Below are 22,315 nucleotides of genomic sequence, written 5' to 3'. Positions count from 1 at the left end.
TCCCAACGTCCATTAATATGCTGACGATAATAATTGCCCCAGCTCTACTGCTGGAAACAGTTCTCTCGCAGGAGAGGGCTTAAAATCATATACCCACCCTCAATCTCAGTCTCACTTAAAAGCCACAGTGCTTTAAGGATTATGATAGCAGTGGCGTGCATAGGATTTGTGACCTGGGTATGCATAGAGCAGGTACATTACATAGAATGGAAAAATTCCCCTCCAATACGAGTTATATAAAATAATTTGGGTATGCAGTGCTTTTGTGCATGTATGAAGTGCACGCTACTGCATGATAGTGATAATAATCGGGACCGATCGCGCTTTCCGAAGAATCATAGACCATGGTCTCACTCCAGTTTCGACAGCAATAGTAGATTATGCATCAAGTATGCTTACACTGCATTTTAAAGTCGAGGCGGTGTTAGGCACCTGCAGGGCTAGCACAGGCAGGCGACAAAAATTATATCCCTTGACAAGGGATATAATTAACGAGTCTACCTACAACATTTACATTCATTTTTCTATCTCGCGGGAGATGAGAGATGTATACGGTTTTCATATTTAATGAAAACAACTGTTACAGTTTTATGAAAACTACAGATACAATTCGGCAATTTATTAGAGCTACCTTGCTGCTCAAAAATGTGAGAATTGTTATTAGGCTGACCATAACAAATAATTTATGTATTATTTGTACAAACAGTACACAAGTATTATTTGGATATTATTTCCACCTGTGCACTAGTGCTCCGAGAGTTGATAAAGCTGAGTAGTTAAAATTGAATCCTTCAGACATCCTTCAACAGAGCTTCACAGTAATGAAATGTATACGTTTTTCTGTTTAAATAAAGATATTATTATTATTATGACTATTATATAATTGTCTCCTGTCCGTGCTAGGCGTACTGAGCCAAAAGCGAACTCGTGTAAAAGCCCTGTACCTACCATACGCGTTACATACGATGATTTTCATCACACTTGCAAGGGAAAAAACAGGATGAACTTTTAAATACGTTCTCAGAAAATAACTGACCCGGTTTTTCCACTATAAGAAAGTTTCGTAGGCCGCTGTCTAGATTTTGTTTGAAAGAGGTTATTCACTCGTGATTCGTGCTTCGATTGAGTTAAATCCAATTGCTCTACTTTCCAATTTAATAATTGACTAAAAAGTGAAAATATCAATTAAGTACGGATAATGACGTGCGCCAAGGCACATCTATATACCAGCATCGTTTCGCTGCTTACCTACTGGAAATATTTTCGAATTTAAAAATAGTTATGAATTGTGAATACCTAATTTGAGAGAGAGTTAAAGAAAGTGAAAATATTAATAATAAGGAAATGCCTTCTATTTTTAGCCGCATATAACCTCTTTGTTGGTTAAAATAAAATCTGTATTACCCGGCTAAATAAAAAATGGCCAATCTTCATATATAACAAAAATAATGATAATAAATAAATATACTACGACAATACAAACATCGCCATCTAGCCCCAAAGTAAGCGTAGCTTGTGTTGTGGGCAGGTACTAAGATACTCGTAACTGAATAATATGTTTATGAATAATAGACATAAATACAGATAAACACTCAGACAATGAATAACATTAATGTTCATCACACAAACATTTTTCAGCTGTGGGAATCGAACCCACGGCCTTGGACTCAAAAAGCAGGGTCGCTGCCCACTGTGCCAATCGGCCGTCAATATAATTTGCAGTGAGGTACAAACCAAACATAATCGGGTCATCACAAATGTTAGAAATATTGGGTTAGGCTCACATAAATAAAATACAGTACACGTATTTAAGAGTTATTTATTTACTTTGTACTTCGAGATTTATTTTAGTTAAATATTAACCTACAAGGTAAATATTTTTCATAATAATACTTTACTTTCGCTTCATTAGCAGGTACTTATAATTTATCATAGTACCTGCAAGGTTTGAATAGTTTTATGAAGTTTAATTATCATGCCTAAACTTTAACCGTTATTATTTAAAAAAAAAAAAAAACTAGGTTTAATGCAAAATGTGTTAATACTCATCTCCGATCTCGTTTAAAGTACGTTTCAATGACTCGCAATTAAACTGGTTGTTCGTTTTACTTTCCCTTATAAACAATTACTTCTTCTCATAATTAGGTGTAAGAGAACAGAATGACCTTTGAAACTTCTACCATCTGTTCTTTTAAGTTTTAACCACGCTTGTTTTTCCACCATCACCGGTTAAATCCCCCTTTTTTCCCCCCGACTGACATTGACATTCCTCCTCCCAAGACCTACAGTTTTCGTTCAGGAATCGGGAATACTCAACAACTGATGTCGTATCGATATTATTTATTTAATCCTAACTGATTCTTAGTGCTGTTTATTACAATTAGTTTTTTTGGATAATTAATATTCATTGCAAATGTTTGTCCATATTATATTATAAATAAAGCACAAGTACGGTAATTTTAAACAAAACATGCGTGCGCATTGCAAGGCACCGGGCGGGTTTTCACCTACTATGTTAATATCCCAAAAACTCGCACGAAGCGATTTGCATCTTCTTTTCTTTCTTCTTTTCTTATACGCATGGTTGGGCTTTGGAACACCTTTTCGAGTTCTGTGTTTCCTGATTCTTAGAACCTGAATATCTTTAAAACAAGAGTGAATAGGCATCTTCTAGGCAAGCGCGTCCCATCTTAGGCCACATCTACATTTCCCATCAGGTGACATTGTGGTCAAGCGCTAGTTAGTTATAGTTCAAAAAAATAGGCATCTTTATTGGTACCTAAAGTCCTTTATGTGTTTGATTGCTCTAAGATTTAGTCGCGATTGTTAATTTATAAGCATGATAGTGTTACAAACACCGACCACGGTTAGTCTTAAATATGATCGCGTGCGACACGCTTGTTTTATGGTGAGTTCAAACTTTCGCTTTTCATTCATCAGGTACAAAATTAATAAATAAATAATAAAATAAATACACTACGACAATTCACTCATTGCCATTTAGCCCCAAAGTAAGCGTAGCTTGTGTTATGGGTGCTAGGACGACTGATGAACATTTTTTTTGATGAATACATACTTATAAAATACATATCACCCAGGCACTGAAAAACATTATTGTTCATCACACAAACATTTTCCAGTTGTGGGAATCGTAAGCAGGGTCGCTGCCCAATAGGCCGTCAAATATTAATGTTTTTTATTTAAATCATTTTGTTAGCGATTCAAAAAATGTTAGATACATAATATTAGCCCAGTAAAAAATAATCTAATAAGTTATTTATCAATAAATCATTAACGTTTTCATTAATACAAAAGTTATGTCGTAATGTATTGTCGTAGTATATTTATTATTATTGTTATGACGGTAAATAAAAAAAAATTAAATTCTTTCTTAATTTAAACTTTCGAAAAGTGTTTTATTACATCCAAGTTTAAGTAGTTATTTATAATATTTACTTCAAGCAACACGTCGTACCTCGTTCTGCACTGTTTATAGAATCACCTATCTGCTGATACAGAATTCCAATAAAACAAAAAACTAATTTAACTGATAATAATCGTATATAGATACTACAAAACAATAAATATTTTAAAAAGGAAAAAAAACTAAGCAACAAGCCTTGAAGTGATTCTACGTAATTATATTCACAGAATAAAGAACATACAGAAACCGTGTAAATGTCTAATATTGAAGCATCTTAACCACTCCACCTTAGTAGTGTTTCTCGAACAGGCAGCTAGTCACTTAATTCCATTTAGCAGTTGACAATAAATATTTTACCTCTAACGTTCTAAACGTTTACCATAAAATGGGGAAATGGGAAAAGTTTGTGAGCAAGAAACATTCCGCGCGTGTGTGGAGAAGTGCCCTGGGCGTTTTCACCGTTTTTGAGCACAATACACTGCATGCAATAATGACTGAGGGTTCTGTATGTTATTAATTCTTTAACTATATTATAAAGATAGTCTTGAGTAAAGAGTTATACGGTTTATGAAAGGGTAGGTACTGTGAGTGCAAACGATACAGAAAAAAGTGTGTTTACAGTTTACCAATAGGGGCTAAGAAAAACTCAATCTCAGTCAATAAGTTGGTACACAAGTATATTTAATTTTTTATAAATATCATTTTTATAAATTATATTTATATTGGTTATTATGGTTTATATGATAAGTATTTTATGTATATTATTCATAAAAATATTCATCATTCATCGTAGTAGGTACCCATAACACAAGCTACGCTTACTTTGGGGCTAGATGGCGATGTGTGTATTGTCGTAGTATATTTATTTATTATTTATTTATTTGTCTTTAGTTATAAATATTGTTTGATATATATTTATTCACTAACTACCTATTTTCTTTTTTATTATCTTCGCTATTGGTTGCCTGGAAAAAATCGCTATAAAGCGATAAGGCCGCCAAATTGTACTTAAACATTGTTTTGTTATATTTTCTTTTGTTATGTACTTTTTGTGGCAATAAAAGTATATTCATTCATTAATTCATTCATATTTAAACAAAAACGTCACTTTTCCATACAGTAAATAAAAAAAGTGACGTTTGACAGCAGTTATTGCAAGATTTACGCCTGTCGCGAGATACGTAATAACCCTGCAGATCACAAACCCGTCCGCCCAGCGAAGCGATTATAGGCAAAACCCCCCGTTTAGACTATTGAAGATGATACCTTAACATTGCTAACCCCCAAGTATCTCAGATTGCATCATCACATAAAACCATGTGAGACGTAACTTGTGGGACTAAGAGATAATGAATTATTTGTTCACAGTTTAATACTGCAGCTATGTAGTGCTGACCGCAGATTCCCAGCGAACTTCAAATTTGGTGCGGCTACTTCTTCATATCAGATCGAAGGTGGATGGAACGCTGATGGTGAGAAAATAGCAGAAGTATTGTTAGTCGAAGCACACACCTCTAACTTTTAAGTTATGTGCGTTTTAGCAATTAAAATATCACTTGCTTCAACGGTGAAGGAACCTGCATGCGTAAGAGTTCTCCATAATGTTCTCTAAGTTGTGTGGAGTCCACCAATCCGCACTGGGCCAGCGTGGTGGACTACGGCCTTAACCCCTACTCATTTTGGGAGGAGACTCGTGTGTTTTAGTGGCAGGAGTCTCCGGCGGTAAAGGGTTAATACATTGATGATGATGACGATTGTTAGTCTGCGATCTGGAAATAGGGTTTTGATTTTTTAAACTCCCGGATGCAGTTATATTAAAAGTGGGAGGACTTGACTTAGATCCCCGGGAAAGACAATTTGGGAATTAATAATTAATTTTATATTAATTGTTATTTCATATTCAATAATGAACTACCATCCGACATTAAAGAAGTCAAATCTAAGTTTATATTTAATAAAAATTAAAATTCTACTTGATAAATAATATGTCACTAAGTTTAAGTCGTTTCTAGTAAACGATGATCTTTGTTTTATTCTTATGTTTTTGCTCGGTAATGTTTGTGTAACTACCCGCTCACATGCATTTAGTTAGATTTATATTTACCTGCTATAGTGTACGCTCACAAAATGTTATGGTTTTAAGTTTAATGTTTTCTCTACTAAGCGGATTTTCGTAATTCATATACCTACTAGTCTAATACTCCACGCTTTTTGATTTATACGCCAGCTTTTGGCAAATATCTTAATCAATTAGGATTATTTATATAATTAGGTTTATTTATACAAAGTGAAAAAAAATCAATAGTTTTAAAAAACTATTTTAAATTGCAAAGTTTTTTGAAAATCTCTTAATATACCTACTTGTTTATTTATTACTTTTGTAACAAATAAATCCCTACTAATATTATAAATGTCAATGTAAGTTTGTTACGCTTTCACGCAAAAACTACTTAACCGATCCTCATGAAACTCTGTACACATATCCTTGGAAGTGTTAGAAGTAATATAGGATATTTTTATCCCGACATTAAGCTCGGTGCCTTTGGGAGAGGGGATGAGTGTTTGACGATTTTACACCATAACTCCGACCAATTATAACCGATTTAAATAATTATTTTTGTACTATAGAGGTTACTAGCTGACCCGCGCAACTTCGTCTGCATCAAATCGGTTATTATTGGATTTAATATCTTTTAGCATTTCTATACCCGTCGTAACTTCTAAACGATAGGTCAATTTGAATAATTTAAAGAGGAATTTGCAGGTACATAATCAATTTTAACTATAAAACTTGTTATTTGGATAATGATCTGATAGTAACGTCACCATCTTCAGATTGTACCCGTGTTTTGATAGACAAATTATAACAAAAAGCGGTTATTGTGTCTTAAAAGTTAGACATTTAGCCTCCCGGACTTTTTTGTAGGTAATAAAGATTACTTTATCAATGTCCATCCATCCATACATACACCCATCCACTCATACATCCATACTCACAAACTTTCGCATTTGTAATATAAGTAAGATGGTACGCATGCATTCGATCGTTGTCCCAGATGCCTTGCGTATCGCTGTTAAATTTAACGGATTGTTTCAAATTTAACGGAGCTATTAAGTAAAGTTGATAAAAATTTTCATCTCATTTCCCGGGAGAAGCTTATTGTTATATTATATAAAATAATATTTATAAAAAGTAGCCGATATGTTGACCTGGAATATCAGCTACCATTATATCAAATTTTGAATATAGAAAATTAAATAAAAATCTGTTTTGGACTCAGTATCGATTATAAAGCATACCCCGGTCAAAATTTTCATAAAATATTAAATGTACAGAAATCTTCCAGTAACAGTTTAATTATAAGTATAGAGAATATGTGTTTTTTTTTGTTATTAACGATAGGCCAGCGTTTGACGACAATCATGCCCGTTAGAAAGCAATGATGAGGTCTAGGTTGGAGCACGCTTGCCTAGAAAAAGCCTATTCACTCTAGCCTTGAAGGTACTCAAATTATACGTGGCAGGAAACACAGTTGCCGGGAGGGCGTTCCACATCTTAGCGGCTCGTATCAGAAACGTGGATAAAAAACGTTTCGTGCGTGTTGATGGAATACCAACCACATAAGGATGCCACCGCTCACGGTTCTCGCTGTTCTGTGGTTGAACTGGGAAGGAGGAACAAGATTGTGAAGTTCCTGAGCACACTCACCGAAGTATATCCGGTAAAACCGATAAACAGGCAACATTGCGTCGGTGCTTCAGACTATGTAGTTTCGACTGTGTTAACGTATTGTCGCCTATAATTCTCCTGACGCGACGATCCACCGAATCTAAAGCTTCAAGCTGGTACTTGGCAGAGCCACCCCACAGGTGACTACAGTACTCCATGCTTGTTCGCACTTGAGCCTGGTACAGTGCGAGGCGTTGACCTGGCGTAAAGTACCGCCTAACCTTATTAAGGATACCAAGTTTTTTAAGCAGCCACTTTGGCTTTAGATTCGATGCACTTGCCAAAATTGAGATTGGATGAGATGTTGACACCCAAGAGCTCAATATGGTTGCCAATTGGAACGGATACACCCCGGAAAGTGGGAGCCAAATGGTGTTTAATTTTGACCAAACTTTGGTTGGAGATAGAGGACAGAACTCCTCAGCGGAAAGCAGCAAACCCTCATTTAAGGCTTAGCGATACTGAATACTTTAATTTTTATGTACAACTAAAGTTAATGTCACATCAAAAAACAAAATCAAACGCAGACGAAGTCGCGGGCAACAGCTAGTTATTATTAAATTTGCTGACGATTGCGACATTCTATAATATTCAATGACAAGGTTAAATTGATATGTGCTGATCTAACCTTCAATTTTCTAATCTCAATTATTCTATTTAACAAAATGAAAATATTTATAAAATGTGAAAATGATATTACATTTCATTTATTACTCACTATTTCATTTCCAGTTCCCAGGAACATTTTACTCTTTCATCAATACATAATAATAAAAGTTTTACTTCAATCGCGCGTAAAGGTTTACACGCACACACTTTATTTTATTTTTATTTTATTTTATTTATAAGATTGCAGTCAAGGGCTAACCTGTAGTGGAATGAAGAAAAAATATGTCACAGGTAAAGGCGAGAGTGCATGGGACAGTTTCGTTCATGAACACGTTGGTGACATCAAGAACTGTGCTACTGGAGATGTTGCCGCCGACTCATATCATCAGTGGAGGGAAGATGTAAGGATCGCCGCTGAAATGGGACTACAGTTTTACAGGTAACCTTTTTTGTACACAACATCTTAAGCGGTCATTCGTTAAAAAATATGTTTAAGCATAAAATATTAACTCTCAGGCATGCAGGTCTCCTCACAGTGTTTTCCTTCACCGACGAAGCAAGTGATATTTCATTTGTCCCACAGGGTTCAATCTTGGGTCCCTTTCTATTTTAGCTGTATATAAATTCGCTACCACACCATGTCAGTGAAACCTGTGACATTGTACTGTTTGCAGATCTGACGATGTAAGCCGTGCTATGTAAGCCGTGATATGTATGTGTCGCACTGGTTTACTGTCAATAATTTAGTTTTAAATGCAAAAAAAACTAAGTGTGTGGAATTTATTTTACCAAATGTAAAGAAAGTTAATAAAAATATAATAATAAATGTTGAATCACTAAAAATGGAAGATTCCACAGTTTTTCTTGGCATGACCTTGGATTGTAAGCTTCAGTGGGGTACTCATATAGATACACTAGCAGGTAAACTAAGCTCGGCTGCCTACGCGGTCAGGAAAATTTGAGAGATTACTGACGTCGAAACAGCAAGACTTGTTTACTTTGCGTACTTTCATAGTGTGATGTCTTACGGGATCTTATTATAGGGCAAAGCTGCTGATATTGAAACTATATTCATATTGCAGAAAAGAGCTGTACTGTCAATATATAAACTTAAATCACGTGAATCCCTCCGTGAAGAAATAGGTATACTTACGGTAGCCTCACAATATATTTATAACAATATAGTATTTGTAAGACAACATATTAGTCTTTATGACAGTGAGGTTATAATACAATTGATGAGTTTCTTAATGACAAGGTTGCTTGGAAGCATCCGCCTCCGCTTTCATCTCTCACAAGATAGAAAAATGAATGTTAAAATGTAAAATGTAAATTTTTGATGTTGGAAAAGAGCAACTGCTGTGTTTCTTGCCGGCTTCTTCTCGGTAGAATCTGCCTTCCGAACGGGTGGTAGAGTCACTACACACGAACAGACTTGACGTTTCAAAAGTGCTTGTGCTAGGCCTACTTGAAATAAATGAATTTTGAATTTTTGAAACTGCTTAAAACGCACATACCTCGAAAAGTTGACATGCGTGCAGGGATTCGAAGTTCTACCCACTGGCTAGTTTAAATTTCATTATACTCTTAACACTCGTATATCTAAGTAATCTTACACGCTTACATGGAGCACCGCACTATAAAGTATGCAACACACACTTAGGCATGCATGCATACATTCGCGCACACACGCACACACACACACACACAGTCACACATAGACGCACACGCACGCACGCATGCAAGCACGCACGCACACACAAATATGTGCTTTTTCAAATGCTGCGACGAATACATTTTTATTAGTTTATTATTAGATTAGTCTTAATAGCTTTCTTTGTTTCTTTACGTCTTGTGTTCACACTTTTATGTTATTAACTTTTTTAAATATTTATAATTAAAAACTTAATTATTTTTTTTGTTAAATCCGAGACTATTTCTAAATGCTATGTTTATGTAATCTTTGTGGCCTTAGATTTAAGTAAAAGTATTTATAAATATATTTTTATTGTAACGCTGTTGATTACGAATAAATAAATAAATAAATCTTCATTATCTATACGACAACTCATAATTAGAGCCTTGTAACTAATCAACATTAATTATATTTGTTAGTTTAATGATGACCCAGTTAACATAACAAAAGTGTTAATCGCTTAACTAATCCAACTCTAAAGTTGGTGTCATATCTTATACTAATATACAAAATTTAAGAGTTTTTTTTTGTTTGTTTGAAAGCGCTAATCTCAGGAAATACAGGTCCGATTTGAAAAATTTTCGTTGCGTTGGAAAGCCCATTTAAGCCCGAAGGCTATAAAACTACATATAAACTTTACGTTTAGGATATGATTTATAGAGTAAGGTGTAGGTAGCAGTACGTTGCGTCTCGGAATTTACGCTTGCGGAGCCGCAGGTCACATTTAGTTTTTTATAGCCCATTCATCGAAGGCTATGAGTAAAAACTTTACGTTTGGTATATGATTTATAGAGGTAACCGTGGACTAGGTAGCAGTAGGTACGCTGCGTCTCGGAATTAACGCGGGCGGAGCCGCAGGGCGCATCTAGTTTTATTTAAATGTAAAATATTCTGGTTACGATAACAAAGGTTTAAACACCTTTGTTATCGTAATTAAGCTTAACTAATCCGAGAAGTCTAAAATTGGTGCCATATTTTTTTTGTTTGCTAGATTGCCTTACGCATTCGGCATGCCTAATGGCAATTAATTGTTGTCCAACGTTTATCTTAGTGGTCATTTGAATATTGTTTTTATGAAATGTCTTAAACAAAATAACAAACCTTAAACTCTGTTTTTACAATGAAATACGATGAAATACATGAATTTGTCGGCCGATTGTCGCAATAGCAACCCTGCTGTAGTACTGATAGTCTTGATAGTCGAAGGCCGTGGGTTTGATTCCCACAACTGGAAAATACTTGTGTGATGAGCATAAATGTTTTGAAGTGTCCAGGTTATCTGTATTTTAGAAGTATTTATGTGTATTATTCCATATTTATGAATATAGGTCCATCAATCCGCACTGGACCAGCGTGGTGGAATACGGCCTTAACCCCTTCTCATTGTGGAAGGAGTAATGGGTTGATATATTGATGACGTAGATGTATATTATTCATAAAAATATTCATCAGTCATCTCAGTACCCATAACACAAGCTACGCTTACTTTGGGGCTAGATGGCGATGTGTGTATTTGTCGTAGTATATATTTATTTACTTATTTTATTTAAACATCTAAGAAAGCTTGAGATAATGAATCTTGAAAGGTTAGAGGAAAAAGCCCCTAACAGGTTAGCCCGCTACCATTTTAGACTGTGCAGGGCTAGCACAGGCAGGGGACAAAAATTTAACCCCCGATTATATCCCTCTCTTCTTGAGCTGTGTTTTACGCCATTGGTTGCCTAAAAAAAGTAGCGATAAGGCCGTCAAATTGTATACTTTGCGTTAAATTTTTATTTACAACAACCCTACTTTTACTTAATATTATAAATGTGAATGTAAGTTTGTTTGTTACGCTTTCACGCAAAAACTACTTAATCAATCCTCATGAAACTTTGTACACATATTCTTGGAAGTGTTAGAAATAATATAGGATACTTCTTATCCCGAAATTAAGCTCGTTTCCTTTGGGAGAGGGGATGAAAGTGCTTGACAAATTATAACCGATTTAAATAATTATGTTTGTACTATAGAGGTTATAATGTTTTTAATTTTGTCCAAACTGTGGTTGGAGATAGAGGACAGAACTCCTCAGCAGACAGCAGCAAACCCCTCATTCAAGGCTTAGCGATACTGAGTACTTTAATTTTTTTTAGAGCTACAACTAAATTTAATGCCACATCAAAAAACAAAATCAAACGCAGACGAAGTCGTGGGCAACAGCTAGTTTCTATATATGTTTATGTGGTGTACAATAAAAGCGTATTTATTCGTTCATCCCCAGACAAGGTATATAATTAACGTTTCCACCTGTTAAAGCACGGGGACATGGAAAAGGAGATCCCCGTTTATTGACCGACTTTCGACGACCGAATTCGTCGGAATCCTTTATTTGTTATCCGATTACACGAAGACGCCTGAACCGATTTAAATTTTTTTTTTCGTTTTTTTCATGGGCATACTTTCCAGGTGGTCCCATTTAAATTTTATCGAAATCGATCGAAATTTATTAAAAAATCAACACTAATGTAACCCAAAGTAGCAAATTTTTGCCTACAATTTAATTATTTAGCATGCGCTGAGAAATGTATTGATGATACATAAAATAATTACCTACGAAAAAGTCCGCGAGAGAATTATAGCCAACTATCTTATATAGGTCACAATAGTAGCGTTTGTGTTCTAAAATTTAATTAGATCGCCAGTAGAAACAAGTATTTATTGCTTTTTAGTTCCTGGGCGTATGTTGAAGTCGGTTTTTTTTTAATTATTTGGAAATTATTTCCACTTGTGCGCCAGTACTCTGAGAGTTGATAAAGCTGTGGAAGTATTTGCATTTTTATCCCTTCCCCGGGGATATAATTGTCTCTTGCCTAGTGGCGTGCACTGAATTTTCACCAGGGTATGCATACAGCGGGAAAATTGTGTAAAAAGCAAAAATCCTCCTCCTATACGAGTTATATATCAATTTTAGGAAAGGCAGTGCTTTCGTGCATGTGTGAAGTGCACACCACTGCTCCTGCCCATGGCTGAGCTGAATCACAGCAAAAAAAAAACATCGTTGTCTTTGGTTTTTTTATGGAGGGTATGGAGGGTAGAGGTAAGGAGAGTCATCTGTGTATATGAAAAAGTGTCGTCAAAATGTATTAATTATTAGCGCCACATTTGCATCAGGGTAACTCTTAAAAGAAGCGCCAAATATAAATATTGTTAGAGTAGGCTTGAAAAATAAACAAGGAAGTATGGAGATACAAGGAAGTAAGGTTATATTTACCACAATATTTTGTACAACGTAAGTTGTTGAAATTCTCAATAATTAATTACTTTAGTCGATAATGACATTAAATTTTTTAACTCGGCATACTTCAATTCATCTACGATTGCTACATTCATACCATACCCTGTGCAATGTGCATCCACCAGCGCCATTGTGGAGGATTTTTGAACTGTTATTTAGCGCAACAACTGGACACTTTTTCAACTTTTCTCCCATATAAGATGACTCTCCTTACCTCTACCCTCCATAGATATTTTGTCCAGGTTCTCAATAAGCTGGCCACGGGTCCTGCCGAGCGGCTTCACTGACAAGATCAACAAGGCTGGTGTCAGGTATTACAGTGACCTCATCGACGCACTGCTAGCTGAAGGCATTGAACCAGTTGTAACGCTTTACCATTGGGAGATGCCTGTTAAGATCCGAGACCTTGGTAAGGCTGAATTTCATCATAATGATATTACCGTCCCACTACAGGGTACGGGTCTCCTCCCACAATGAGAAGGGGTTAAGGCCGTTGTCCTCCCCCCTGGCTCCACAAATCTGTGAGAACATTATGTAGAACTCTCAGACATGCAGGTTCTCACACGATGTTTTCGTTCACCGTTGAAACAAGTGATATTTTAATTACTTAAAACGCACATAGCTTAGAAAAGTTGGAGGTGCGTGCTGGGTTCGAACTCGGCCTGCTGCAAGTGAAGCTAGTAGTGGAATAAATAAACAATATATTTTTTTAGGTGGGTGGTCAAACCCCCTCATCGCGGATTGGTTCGGAGACTACGCCAGGGTGATCTTCTCTCTCTACGCAGATCGCGTCAAGACCTGGCTCACCATCAACGAAGCTATATCAATTTGCGACTACGCTTTCACGAAGGGGCACTTCGCCCCTAAGATAAAGGAGCCGGAATTTGCCCCCTTTCTCTGCAATAAACACCTCCTGCTTGCACACGCTACTGCATATAGGATATTTGAACGGGAGTTTAGACCTAAGTTTCCAGGTGAGAGATAATATAGTAAACTAGCTATCCTTCGCGACATCGTCCGCGTATAAGCAATTTTTTAGTACATAATTTTACCGCAACTTTAACCGTTAAAACAGCGCACGCAGAACTCTGAAAAGGAAAAAAATACCACGATTTTGAAACATGCTCCTCTCGGTCTTATAGTGCTGATATATGCCTTCCTCGCTAAATGGGCTATCCATCATAAAAACAAACAAATCTGATCAGTACCTAGTTCCTTAGATCATCGCTTTAAATTAAGCATACAAACAAACTCTTCAGCTGTATACAACGTGTAAATAAAAATCGAAATAATACTTCAGAGGCTTTAGAGGTACATTATTAACTGTCTCTGAGACTTAAAACGGTTCTTTGGGTTCAACCGCTACTTATTACTATAAAAAAATTGGTTGTCTGTAAAGTCGGCTTACTGACGATAGTTGAACGTGACAACGTCGTAAGAAAATACTGATGGAATGGTTGCATTTTCAAAAGAAAATTTTAATTTTATTTGTTTGATAGATATTATCGTTGCTATAAACAATTGACACCACATTCACTTTTCACTGCCCCTCATGCTTGCCGAAAACATGTAAATGTATTATTTTGTATAGAAGCTGTCCACGCGGACGCATCGCTCACTCAAGTAGGAGAGAGACAGATGTCGAACGCGGAGGCCGACTGTGCCTCATCGAATTATAAGACGTTGTCACGTCAAAAAGTAATGAAAAAATTATTGGATTTGATCACATTGTCTTAGAATAAAATAATAGTTATTTTCCTCATTAACGCATATCACAGTGCATTTATGCTGGCTTCATATCGACTTGACATCGACAATCAAGCACTGCCCGGTGGACTAAGTAGTCATATCTTTACATTAGCTATCTGTGCACCAGAGTATGTATATAATAGAAAAACCTGTGCACCAGAGAAACAGATATGTAGCCGGTGTCATGGGAAGAGTTCTAAACTAACTAACTTAAGTTTCATTATTAATTTAATCTAATTTTGCAATAATCTATATATTTAGTAATTTTATCTAATTGGGTATATTGCCTTTAATAGAAACTTTATTATTATTATATTCTAAGAGGAATCGCACTATGTAGTGGGTCCGGTCGGTACTGGGTTTAACATCTTAATAAAATATAGCTATCAAATTGTTTGTTTAATGATTTCGTTGCTAGATTTACAAAGCCTTTAAGTTAGCATGCGTTAATTTGTAAAGTACACTAAAGAACGCCTGCTAAACATTATTAGCAATAAGAGTAAGAACGCCTGATGAGAGTTAATAGCAACGCGTGCAAATTAATATTAATTTATACGAAGCGTGAGGCGTTGCCTGTCGTAAAATTATATTGATATTGAAAATAATTAAATTTTTTTTTTCTTTTTCAATAGGCCGCATTTCTCTTGCAAACTATGAATTGTGGATAAGGCCGGCTACTATAAACGATACGGAGTTAGCAGAACTGGGAAGGCAGCATTCGGTTAGTAATTTTCATGTTTCATACTTTTTTAGTGAACGTGAGCTTACAAATACTATCAATGTACGAGTATGTACCTAGTAACAAAAATAGGAAGCTGCGAAACAAACATTTTATAACTTAAATCATTGGAAAAATCTAATTAGTAAATCGCACAGAATTTAAAGTCAAAATAATTTTTCCGTGCACTCGTATTGAAATTGTATTATGGTTACGGATTACAAATTTATCTTATTATTTTTAGTACCCATCACTTTTTTCAACTTTTTTTTACTGTGTAGATTCATAGAGATCAGTTTGAGGTAAAATGGGCACATTGCAAACTTCTTTTTTACAAGATACAAGATAGCGCTTGACTGCAATCTCACCTGGTGGTAAGAGATGATCCAATGAAGTTCAAAATGGTAACGGGCTGTAACCTGTTAAGGGTTTGGCAGTTATATTAAATCCACATTCCTTATTGGCTTCTACGCGATATCGTACCGGATCGTTAAATCACGTGGCACGTCTTTGCCGATACTAACTTGCCACGGCTAAAACCTCCCACCAGACGAAATCACAAAATACTCTTTTTCAGTCCTTTTCCTACAAAGAGATTTAACCGATTGTAATGCGGTTTTATCGAAAGTACGAAAAATTTCTTGTGCATTTTCCGTACAAATGCAATCGTATCGTAGCCGCGTCCAAAAGCAAGTCTTTAGACTGCTACTAATAGAAAATTCTGCTGCTAATAAAAAAAATTGAACGAAAATTACTTTAAAAATCAGAGACCTTCATATCAATTTTCATCCCCTATTGATGTTTGCAAATTTTTAAAATCCAATTCCAAATATTGGATTTTAAAAATTTGCAAACACGTTTTCTTTATTTTTAATCGAAAACCTAAAATAAGAGTTTCATGGATGTAACTTGAAAAATAAATTGTTAAATGAGGAATTTCATACAAAATTTCATCCCCCATTTAACCCTCTTAGGGTTGGGATTTTCAAAAACCCTTTCTTAGCGGACGCCTACGTTGTAATAACTATCTGTGCGCAAAATTTCAGCCCGATCCGTCTAGTGGTTAGAGCTGTGCGTTGATAGATCAGTCTGAAAAATTGTGGCGGCAAAAGTATGCGATTGCTAGCCGGTACACGACTGCTGTTGACAGTGGTCATGAGCGGACTGATGGGCGACGGATTTTATACAAATGTGCTCGCGCTAGCTAGCTTGTAAAGGTCGTATGCGAGAAAACGATCTTATTCGTTAAAATTTAAAACTAAAATTCGCTATCGAAAATCCTTTAAAGTGTGTTTTTATAATCTATACAGAAAAAATTTAATGCTTAAATGGGTCCCGTTTGCCAATAAAATGGAAATCTCTGTTTTAAACGAGGTGTTTTAAATATTTTTTTCTCTGTTATCAAAGTTAAGCAATCTTAAATTGCTATCACCAGATTTAAGTCAATCACATAAAGAATCATGCAACGTAATATAACTTTCTTATGTTCAGCAATTACTGAGATAAATTGAAATCCCTGCTGCCAAAATTTTTAATGCGTCGCCTTAACTTAACATTTTACTGAAAAATTACCCAGTCAATCTATCTCAAACTTCTTAGGAATGTTGAAAATTAAATTAAATTAAATTCCACTATTAGGTATTTTGCATTTTTTTTCAGACAGGCCGCTACGCCCATCCAATATTCTCAAAAACGGGCGGTTGGCCACCTTCGATTGAAAAGCTGATGTTGGAGTATAGTTTAAGGCAAGGATACCAGCGGTCCAGGTTGCCACCTTTCTCAACAGAAGAGGTAGAATTTATCAAAGGTATTCTTGTACATTTCACGCTTCACATTGTCTTACAAATTCTTTGTTTAAAACTCCAAACGACGTTATTCGTTTTAAACTGGATCATCAAATAAACTCAGTTGCGATTTCTGTGGGATTTTTCTTTGGGAGCATTTTTCGGAACCCTCAATGCAATGGTTGTCCACTTACCCACTCACCGTCAGGTGGGAAATCAGCTTGGTCCGTCAATTAATACTATAAAAAACTACTATTCTAGGCACAGCAGATTTCTATGGTATGAACCATTACACTACAAGTTTGATCAGGCCTGCCAAGCCTGGGGAGGGCCCTGGCATCTGGGATGTGACCGGGTCACCGGAACTGAACGCCAAATTGGAGTCCCCCCCGGACAGTAAATACGGTGTCTCGCCTATACTTCCGGTAAGTTTTTTTTTATTCCACTATAATTTAGCCTTTGAGTGCAATCTCAACTGGTGGGCAAGTGATGATGCAGTCTAAGATGGTAGCGGGCTAACCTTTTAGGGAGTATGGTAGTCATACCCCTTATCGGTTTCGAAGCGACATCTCACGGAACCACTAAATCGCTTAGTGGCACGTCTTTGTCAGTAGGGTGGTAAAGCCTCCAACCAGACAAGACCAGAGATAATTCAGAAATTATAAATTCCCAAACTGCCCCTGCCCGGGAATCGTACCCGAGATCTCCTCCTTAAACATACAGCAATCACCGTTGCGCCAGGGTGGTCGTCAATAAAAGTAAAGTACAATATACGAGGCAAGTTGTAACCTTTAACTATGGACGCTTTTTTTAGACATGAGTTCAGGTGCGTTATTTGTTACTTATTTGTTGTTGTTGTTACTGAACATTAAATTTAAAACTACTGAGGCAAAAAGTTTAAAAGTTCTGGGACCCAGTGGCGTGCACTTCATACAGGCACAAAAGCCTACCCTAAAATTTTTGTATAACATTTAAATGCAAAGGGTTTTTCCATTTTATGGCATCTTCCTTTCTTCCTTTATGCATACCCTGGTCAAAACCCTGTGCACGCCACTGGTGGGACCGCATGTCCACAGTTAAAGATTTGGGGGTTAGATTTTGATAAACCTAAATCACGCGAATCCCTCCGTGAGAAGTTTAAAGAAATAGGCATACTTACTGTAGCTTCACAATATATTTATAATAATATAGTATTTGTAAGACAACATATTAGTATTTATAAACAAAAAGTGGACATAAAAAGTCGACTTACAAGAAACGGTCATAAATTAAATTCAAAATACAAAACATCAATAAATTGTTACCTTACCTACTATTTATTTCAAACAAAACTTTTTTGGCATCACTGTTTGGCATAGTTAAATCTATATATCTATATGCGAAAAGACTTTTTCTCCGACCTAATATAGCTCGATTTCCTTTCTATAAGATCGTTCCGGAAGGCATCCGTGAACAGCTATCCTGGCTGAAGAAGGAATACGGTGACATCGACATCCTGATTACGGAGAATGGGTTTTCAACCAAGGATTATGAGCTTAACGACTTGGAAAGAACAGAGTTCTTTAAGGAGTACTTAGAACAGGTAACATAGCATCTATAATGCGTTAAACTATAATAAAGCTTGGGTGTGAATTGCTCTAACTTCATAGCTATATAAATTTACTGTGAGATAGTGATAACAAAATTAAAAATTACCCGGCTAGGTTTGTTGTCTTAGACCAGGGCGCGATTGGAACCCTCGTAGCTTTAGGTCGGCGGACGAAGTTATCACCATCCCCTTACAATTATGTAAACATATATTTTTATGGATTTTTTCCACATACGAGATGGTTAGTTACCACCGTGCCGACAAAGTTGAGCAGCTAAGCGATTTAAGGTTCCGGTACATCATCATCATCATATCAACCCACTAAAGAGCACGGGTCTCCTTTCACAATGAGAAAGGGTTAAGGCCGTAGTAGACCACGCTGGCCCAATGTGGATTGGTGGACTCCACACACCTTTGAGAATTGATGTAGTACTCTCAGGCATGCAGGTTTTCCACAGATGTTTTCCTTCAGCGTTGAAGCGATTGTTATTTTAATTACGTAAAACGCACATTTTTAATAGTGTTTTTATAATTTTTGTAAGCATTGTTAAGAATTAAAAAAAAAATAATAATAAATAATTATATATTATTAATTATTTATTGATTTTAATAAAATAATTTAAGCTGGCTTTTAAAACATTTTTAGAAATACCAACTATGTTGGTACTTTTCCATTTAGAAATGTGTTTTAGAAATAGCAGCCATCCAAGCGTTCCTGTCACATATATAATCCTCTACGGACCTTTATTACATAGACCCTCTTTTACATATGACTTGTCCTCAAGTCCAGAGCTGTTAAGGGCTATTCATGAAGAGAAAGCTTTAGATTTCAACGACTTTGGTCTCGTGGTGAAAGCTAGTACCTTTAGTACCACAAAAAAAATAAAAACCAGCTAGTCGACCTATGTTCTTCAACCTGAGGCGTATTTGTAACACCCCTTTAATTACACCGGCAACCACACCCTTCACATCGGAACACAGCATTGCTACAATGCTGCTTTACGCTAGGAATAAGATTGGTGGTAGCATTTCCCTGGGCGAGTATATTCCTTGTTTATTCCCAGGTCCTTTTATCCATTAAAGTGGACAATGTGAGTGTAGTCGGTTACACGGCGTGGTCTCTCATCGACAACTTCGAGTGGCTGGACGGATATACGTATGTGACATTTTATATACCTATAGAATGTACAGTACAGTACTGTACAGTTAGAATAATTATCATCACCTTTTTGTAAGGCTATTCTTTGAAACTTCGCTTACAATTTGAACGGATTTTCAAAATACAACGTGTTAGTAACCTAATTACGAAATACTGTTAAAGGATGCATAAGTAAATTTCATAAGGAATCACCCTGTAAAAATATTAAATTAATAGAAGCATATTTCGGCGGCGACTGGCGCAGTGGGCAGTGACCTTGTTTTCTGAGTCCATGACCGTGGGTTCGATTCCCACAACTGGAGAATGTTTGAGTGATGTACATGAATGTTTTTCAGTGTCTGGGTGATTATGAGTATTTCGTATATTGTTCATAAAAGTATTTGTCAGTCATGTCAGTAACAATAACAAGCTATGCTTACTTTTTTTACATTTCTGTTTTCATTTACACGCATGATGATTTTATTAATTTAAAAGTGAATATTATAAAAAGTAGGTTGAAACTGAAAAACGTCCTACTAGATAGTTTGCTGTCGCTGTAAGACTGACATAAAAGGCATATACCAATTCTACATAACATAAGCTTAGTGGGTAAAAAGCGCTCAGGCAACTATTGCCAGAGAGTAGCAGGTTCAAATCCTGCTCGGTCCGAAATTCTTTATATTGTATGTAAAAGCACCAAGAAAAGCAATAAAATTGCATAATGATCGTGTACTCTGGCAAATAAATTATATTATTATTATTAATAAAAACTTTTGTGACATACTCGATTAGTTTCACACTACTCAGAAATTACGCTTTCTCACTAGTTATTGCCTTTTTTTTTGCCTTAGATTAAAAATAATAAATGAATTCAAATTAAAATTCAAATTCATTTATTTCTAGTAGGCCTACTTTATAAGCACTTTTGAAACGTCAAGTATGCATGTTTGTGTGACTCTACCACCGGTTCGGAAAGCAGATTCTACCGAGAAGAGCCGGCAAGAAACTCAGTAGTTGCTCTTTTCCAACATCAACATTTACAATCATTTTGCTATCTTGCGGGAGATAAGAGCGAGGCTGGCTGCTTCCATTCTACCTTGTCATTGAGGAATTCATCAAATGTATAGTAACCTCGCTGTACTAGATGCGTTTTTACACATTTTTTAAATGTATGCATTGGTAGGTCAAGAATTTCCTTAGGAATCATGTTGTAAAAGCGTATACTCAACCCCACAAAGGAGTTCTGCACCTTTCGCAGACGATATGCAGATATCACTAATTTATGACCGTTTCTGGTAAGTCGATTGTTAATTTCAGCTTTTGATTTATAAAGAGTAATATTTTGCCTCACAAAGACTATATTATTATAAATGTATTGCGAAGCTACTGCCTATATGCCATAATGATATTATTTTTATTTATTTTAGTTGTAATCGCAAAACTACCAGTAGTCAGTATATAATCTAACGCTATACACAAACGGCTCCTTTTTCCCAGGACGAAATTTGGCCTTCACGAGGTGGACTTCTCGCACCCGAACCGCACGCGTACGCCGCGTACCTCCGCGCATTTCCTCGCGTGCGTCATCAGAAACAACTCCCTGGACGTGCCCGATTCCTGTTACAAGCACAAATACCTCGCTGACCTCGCTACACAAAATGGCAGCTATGTAGCAAGAGGTGTATTGTTATTAGACGCTATTTTAATATATATCAGCTTTGTTTTTAGATAAAGTTTCCGTAATGCACATTTGTTATTCAATTTAGTAGTACGGGATCATTTTGTAAATGCTCGTCCGGGTAAGTACTACTAAGTGGTTGCCAGTGTGTTTACAGACGAACGACGCTTAAAGGATTTTAAATTTATGGGAACTATTGCATTGGGCATTATCTGTCTATGACATCCTTTGATAAAGATAATTAATAATAATAAAATAAATAAATATATTACGACAATACACACACCGCCATCTAGCCCCAAAGTAAGCGTAGCTTGTGTTATGGGTACTAAGATGCCTGATGAATATTTTCACCAGACACTGAAAAATATTCATGCTCATCGCACAAACATTTTCCAGTAGTAAGAATCGAACCCACGGCCTTGGGCTCAGAAAGCAGGGTCGCTGCAAACTGCGCCAATCGGCCGTTAAGATTTGCATGATTTCATGTGTCTATAGAGGGTTGTCAGTTGTCACGCACATTTAAAAAAAAAAACTTCCACAGTAAATATACAACGTGTTACAGAATTACTAAATAATATTGAAGGATGCATAAGTATATTTTGTAAGGAATTAGCCTGTAAAATATGAAATTAAAATAAGCATATTTATTTTTCCATACAAACGATTTCAAAACATTATAAGTTACTTATGACAACCCTTTTGAAGATAAAAGATCGACACGCGCATAATAATAATAATAATCATTTATTTGCAAGAACGTTTGTACAATATCAAGATGTTGGTAAACAATATAGTTAGTTTAGAGAGCATAACAACATTTGGTTCAAGGATATTAAAAAGATCAACCTTAATTAAATGACAAATTAAATTAAAATAAACACTACAAACACATGATAAAATTAAAAATGACATGAAATAATA

At 35.9% G+C, this 22,315-nt stretch overlaps 1 protein-coding gene across 1 annotated transcript; it reads left to right on the top strand.

Annotated features, from left to right (window-relative positions):
- Positions 1-2,878: 2,878 nt before the first annotated feature.
- On the top strand, positions 2,879-21,623 carry LOC120624235 (myrosinase 1-like). Its single transcript, XM_039890674.1, has 11 exons — positions 2,879-2,908; positions 4,793-4,896; positions 8,055-8,202; positions 12,979-13,145; positions 13,450-13,710; positions 15,118-15,206; positions 16,863-17,010; positions 17,249-17,412; positions 18,417-18,569; positions 19,640-19,731; positions 21,211-21,623. Exons 1-11 carry the CDS (start codon positions 2,880-2,882, stop codon positions 21,443-21,445), a joined length of 1,590 nt encoding a protein of 529 aa, XP_039746608.1. The 5' UTR covers position 2,879; the 3' UTR covers positions 21,446-21,623.
- Positions 21,624-22,315: the final 692 nt, after the last annotated feature.

This window comes from Pararge aegeria, chromosome 1 (assembly GCF_905163445.1).
Source record: "Pararge aegeria chromosome 1, ilParAegt1.1, whole genome shotgun sequence".
NCBI classification, from domain to species: domain Eukaryota; kingdom Metazoa; phylum Arthropoda; class Insecta; order Lepidoptera; family Nymphalidae; genus Pararge; species Pararge aegeria.
The sequence above is the reverse complement of the archived record's forward strand: the minus strand, read 5'-3'. Positions and strand labels throughout refer to the sequence as shown.